The sequence below is a fragment of the Morone saxatilis genome, unplaced genomic scaffold (assembly GCF_004916995.1).
Source record: "Morone saxatilis isolate NCDOM2014 unplaced genomic scaffold, NCSU_SB_2.0 Contig12, whole genome shotgun sequence".
NCBI lineage: Eukaryota > Metazoa > Chordata > Actinopteri > Moronidae > Morone > Morone saxatilis.
In genome coordinates, this window is record NW_023339674.1 from 417,659 (window position 1) to 424,065 (window position 6,407).

Below are 6,407 nucleotides of genomic sequence, written 5' to 3' on the forward strand. Positions count from 1 at the left end.
CTTCTGCATGCGGCGAAAGAAAGATCCTAACATGCTGTGTGTGTGGGGTGGTGTGGTGGTGTGTGGTGGTGTGTGTGTGTGTGTGTGTGGTGTGTGTGTGTGTGTCAGTCCTGCAGTCTCACAGGCAGGCTGCAGTAAACAGACAGCAAGCAGACTCCTCGCTGACAGGCCCCAGACCTGCAGTACCGCCAAGCAGAGGTACAGCACACACACCATCAAAACACACACACACCACAGACAGCACAACACACACACACCACACACACATCCGCAAAAACACACACACAAAGCGAGACAAGGCAACGGCATAGTTTCGTCTTGTGTTAAATGTTAACTTAAAGATATTGTGCAACTGTGAAAAGCAGATGAGGCTGATTAAAGCTATAAGAGTACAGGGTAAACTCTGCTAGGAATACAACGATAATGCCAAACTGTACATCCATTAAACCTAATCCATTAGAGAATTACAGCAACTTAATACTTTTTACTGTTAGATGTCACTGGATGTTTGACAGTAATGTTTACAAAGTTAACAGTATTATTTTTGAATTGTAACATTTAGATCCAGTTAAATTAAAAATTATAGATTTGCAAAATGTGATTGGTGATGTATAAAAAAGAGAAATGTTTTTTAGAATAAGTCCAGTAGCGATGGGTTATAGTTATTTACAGGTACAGATAGATGTTTTCACATAATGCGGTGTTACATTGAGACATTGTAGAATTCTTAAACTTACAGAATTAGTTTTTGACACGTATTAATTTTTGGTGCCATTTCTAAGAAAGTTATGTATTTCTAACAGTTTAGATTTTACAGATTTTCTAGCTGGATTTATTATTAACTTGAATGTAGTCTTTATCCCGAGAGCCTTCACCTTTTGAGTAAACGCCTAGAACGCAAAGACCGTCGCGAACAAAATAAAAGGAAGCTTGTTAAGTAGCGATCCAGTCGGTGTGAGTCAATATTCAACGAGGATTTGAATCAAACTTCCTGCAGTTATTGTGTCACTGTTGATCAATAAGAGGTAAGTAGAATAGGAAGACATCCATAAAATAGTGTCACTTAGTTTACTCAGGCTGATAGAGAAACACTGACGGTACAGGGGGAGCAAACAGTTTGGTGCCTCTGCAAATTTAAAAAAAAAGAGAATTGTGGGTAGAAGAAAACAGAGAAATTTTTGTTGGGGAAAAAGGGAAACTGATCTTCTCCTCCTCCGCTCTTCCCCCTCGGCTCCTTCCTCCTCAGACCCCATCATCCTGTGGCGGTGGTTCCTGTCAGGAGGATGCTGTGTGGACGATCTGTAGCAAGGTCGATCAGGACTAGGTCTCCAGGTATAGTGGGAGGAAGAGAGCACACAGCTGGGTAAAGATATATGCTGTTTATTCCTTGTTCCGTTGGTTTGTGTTGGTGTTGAATGTGTGTGTATAGTAAAAAATGTTAACGAACACACCATCCACACACAGACTCCACAAAAACCAGGCTAAACCAGGCCTAAGTAGTTGTTGGTTGTTGTTGTTCACTAACAGTAGTTGTTGTTTTGGCTGTGCGCACTAAGAGTAGTTGTTGTTTTTCCACTAACGGGAGAGTGTTGGTTTGTTCGCGACTAAACAGTAGCTTACACAGAAAATAGCTGGGTTTGGTTGATATGATTAATGGGATAATATAATACCAATATGTCTTAGAGTATAGATTGAGTATACAGCGAGTTTCCTCAGTAATTGAAGAGGATGTTCAGCCTTATGAAAACACTCTCGTCTCCCTCATGTTTCGGCTCTGGGTCTCTCCAACCAAAGACGGGCATAAGTGATCCATTGACCGGGTTATGGAAGAAGGAGCACAGCCAGAGACGGACGGCGTGTGGGCGGAGACCAGATACGTGAGGTACTGTCACTTGGGTGCGCGCGTGTGGGTACAGCAGCAGGTACTGTGCATTAAGCTTGGGTTTGTTCTCCCGCCTGCTGGACACAGACTGAGATGTGTACTTCAGTGGAGGACTGTGGGTTTAATGGTGTGTGTGTCGTGTTGTGTGGTGTGTGTGTGCAAGGTGAACGGGGTGGACCCTCCGCGGGGCGTCCCACGAGGAGGCCATCGGGCCGCCCTGCCGCCAGGACGCCAGGCGAAGGTTCCGCCTGACGGGTACTGAGTGAGCGGAGGCTTCAGTTACCGGGACGAGAGGAACCTGGAGCCTGTTTAACGGTGGAACTTGCAGAAAAGAGTGGCAGGAGGGCTCGGATTTCGAGTAATCGTCGGAAGAGGTCGCTGTAAAGGACAAACACACACAACACACAGATACACAACAGCCACTGTGGTGTGTGTGTGTGTGGTGTGTGGTGTTACTGACTGTGTGCACTAGGCCGTACTAGGTGCTAACAGGAGGAACGGTTGAGCGTCTAGGTTAGGGTAGGGGAACTTTTTTGTGAGTTTTACTGGAGAATAGAACAGACTAATTATATTTGGCGAGAAGATGATGGCAAACTGAGTGTTGTCACTTGATGACATTCAGTGGTGTGAAGAAAGTGTTCTTGTGATATTTTGGGACTTTTAGAGCCATATATATAGAAAAGGGCTAGTCAAAGTCTGATGTGAAATAAAAGGTATATATTGAAAACTAGACAAGAAAGGACTTACTGACTGACAACAACTAATTTATTTAACAATATTGATACCTGTAATTTTAGTTGATTAAGTTATTTTATAGTTGATTCATTAGCACCTAGTTAATAAAAGGTATAAGCTAGCAAACATACATGCACTCATAATAACAAGGAATGTAGTAAAAAATAAAAAAAATATACTTAACATAATTTAAATATAAGCAATATAAAAACAAGAAATAAAAATATAATATATAATACTCAAAAAGTAGGCCATGAAAATATATTATGTAATGTGATTTTTGGTCCAATATCATGTACTGCATAATAAGGTGTAGTAAATATTAGAAAACACACATTTAATTTGACAGATATATTCTGATAAAAAGACCTAAAAGGAACATATTCTACTATGGATGATTATGATATTTATTTTAAATACCAGACAGATCACCATGTGAGATAGTGATAGTACGAACATCACGCACACTGATTAGCAAAAATGATAGGCAGAGAAAGTGTGGTATAGGTGTCTGTGTGTGTGAGTGCTATGTAGTGTAGGTAGTAGTGTGTGCGTCAACTGAACTCGATGTATGTGCTGTGTGTAGAGTGTGAGTGTGGTGATGTAATGTGAAAGAGAACAACAGGCAGTAGGTGTGTATTATCATACCGAGGGCGTGGTCAAACGAGAGAGCGCTAGTAGCAAGCTGGGCAACAGTACGTTCTGATGACAAGAAGAGAAAACCAGATCATGTCGAGTCAAACAGAGACGACAAACGAGACACGCCTCCCAGGAGACTGTCGCGCAATCTGAGTAAAACGCACGAGTTACTATTTACTTTATACAACATTACTGCTGGACTGATCTATTATATATAAAAGAAATACCACCTCCAGACCATAAATACAAACACAGTTCTTATAATAAACTAATATGTGCGTATTCATAATTATAACAACATAATAAAATCCTGTTAAAGAGTCCTTAAGAATAAATCTGCACGTTCATCACTTCATGGTAAGTCCAGTTACTCAAGTAGTGCACTGCTGGATCACACTGAGAGAAAATTCCGGTTACAAGCTGGATCCTGGTTACAGACTGGATCCGTTTATCAGACTGGACCAGGATGACTTCCTGAGACTATCTGTGGTGATACGTAACACAGATCATGCTCGTGAGCCGCCCGGCCCCCCTTAAAGATGAGAACAAACATTTCTAGAATGAATGGAAGTCTATCTTGGTTTGAAGTGAAACATAGATTACTGTATTCATTGATGGTTTTTATTGTAGTAAAAACAAAGACTCCATTTATGTTCTCTAAAAGACTTTCCTTTTGCTCGGATACACACAGTTGTTTTACAAGGCACGCTGCTGAAGGTTGTTTTATTTCTCCTAAAACCACATCAGTTCAGCGTATATATATATATATATATATAAAGACAACAAACAACTGAGACAAACATGATAAAAGATGAAGGTGCTCCAGGACTTACAAAGAGAGATCAATAAAAAACACTGAGATATAGAACTACCAGAATAAATACAGATACAAACAATAACAACTCTGTGTCATGGTATGTTTTTATACCTCTTTGTTCTACTATAGATTATAGACATCCGCCCAGAAGGAATAAACAGAAATCCTCTGAGCTCCTCAGAAAACATGATTTATGAAATTTTGGTGGGTCTCTACAATATTGACAATAAGCTCTTTTTTGCTTCATCTTCATTATCAGGGATTATGTGTAAACTCGGGCTACTGTTTGATTTGTGCATGAGGGAGATTCATCACTAATTCACTTCTTACATTACATTTCAAGAACTAACACTAACAAACTGCTTAAAGTCAAATGTTTTCAAGTTTATGGATCTAATAGAAATAATCTAGAAAGCAAGAAACTGTTTACCAGCCAGTAATATACAGAAACTGTCCTTTGAATGGTTATCATTTATTTTAAAGAAACTTTTCATACTACTAAGATTTTGCGTATTTGTGTGGAACTGATATTGTCCAGAGGTACAAAATGTGTTCAAATGTGTATTTATGTAAATAAATGTGAAGTTTATAATGAATAGAGACATGTAGGAATAAATAAGTGTATTATTACTTATTGTTATGAGGATTTATTCATTGAGTTTGTGTATAAGGATATTGTTTATTCGATTCAATATCACTTTGTCTTGTTTTTTGTTTTCCTTCACAAGTTGGAAATAAAAAAATAATACATTTATTATTTGTCTGCAGATGTAGATTCAGATTTTCTGTCTTTACTTTACCTGCTGCTCCAGCGACACCCTCTGAGCCTGAAGATCATTTTCTGGAGACTCTGCAACTTTCAACCTCTGCAAGAAACACACACACACACACACACACACACACGCACGTCCTGATTCAGTCAGCAGAAGCAGGTTTCTGGGATATTTGGAAGGAAAAACTCTGAGGTCTATTTATTGTTCTATACAGACTGACTGATGATGTTTACGTGTTCAGGTCAGATTTACCACAAACTTCAGCACATTATTGTTCATCGCTGTGTTAATTAAAATAATAAGTGGAGGAAAAAGTACTCCACCACCATATTGGACTTTTTACTGCACTACATTTATCAGGTACCTGTAGTTTGAGATTTTAAAACCCTATAATGACCCTTAAAAATACAGCTATAATATTAAAATGCATCTCACTGTTATAATAATAATAATGATAGTAATAACATGTGTAGCAGCTCTGTGGACATCCTCCTCCACTGTGTGTAACTGTGAACGAGTGCAGTACCTTTTTGAGGGTGTCAGCCTCTCTCAGACTCTTGGGGGCGCTGTTGCTGCTTCTGTTCCTGTTCTTGTTGTTCTGTTCGGCTTCGTCACCTGTTTGATCCTGTTCAACAGACCCAAACTAACCAGAGAGTCTTAAACTGTCTAAAATCCACCCAATCACCTTAAAATGTCTTAAATATGATGATATTTTGACAGGTCTGATTGGATTAATAATGTAACTTGTGTGTGTTTGTCAGTCTCACTTTTGAGTGTTAAAAATAACATTTATTTATCATTTATGATTATAAAACCAAACCAACATGGAATCGAAGCTGTTTTTCTTTTTTTCTCAGTGTGGATGTACAGTAGGTGTTCAATTGAATTCATAATGGTTTCAAAGCCTTAAATTGAACCTGATGAAACCTGCAGAAACAGGCTGAAAATAGTTTTATCCCTCTATAATTACACATGAATACTGCCCCCTAATGGTGGAATGTGCTGTAATACAAACTAAATACAAACCTGACAAGTTGCTGTAAAATATAGTATTTGAGGTAAACTGACCGGTGCGTCGGATGATGGGTGGAGTGTCAGGCTGTCAGGGTGGCGGGGTCCGTCTGTGGGGGCGGAGACACCGAGAGGAGCTGGACAGACGGTCTGACACACAGACAGAAAAAGGTCAGTCTACAGGAGTCTCTGGTCTTATTAACGTGTCTTTTATTAAGATTTAATGTCAAATTTTCTTAAAGCTGACAGTGAACTGCTCACAGTGTGTACAGCTGGAGGCTTCAGAGCCACATGGGGAAATAATGATGAAGAATCCCATTAATTAATAACAAACTGTAATTATTAACACAGAGTAATTCATTATTTCATTCTAATTGGCCAGTGAAAAGGAATTATAATATCTTTAATCAATCAATAAATGGTTCAAATGAAAAAGGGATTCACCAAAACCGACATAAGATAATACATAAAACAGAAAATATATGAATTGTTAAATAAATAATGGAATAATGGAACGACTGTACACTACTTGGCCAAAAGTATGTGGACA

General features: G+C 38.8%; 1 protein-coding gene across 1 annotated transcript in view; it reads right to left on the reverse strand.

The window, feature by feature from the left end:
- The window catches only part of patj (PATJ crumbs cell polarity complex component), a gene marked incomplete in the record, with an annotated part of 80,891 nt that overhangs the window by 5,530 nt on the left and 68,954 nt on the right, over window positions 1-6,407 (reverse strand). The window contains 3 exon segments of the mRNA XM_035653518.1: window positions 4,874-4,939; window positions 5,373-5,471; window positions 5,915-6,007. Of these exon segments, the coding sequence (XP_035509411.1) occupies window positions 4,874-4,939; window positions 5,373-5,471; window positions 5,915-6,007 (258 nt within the window).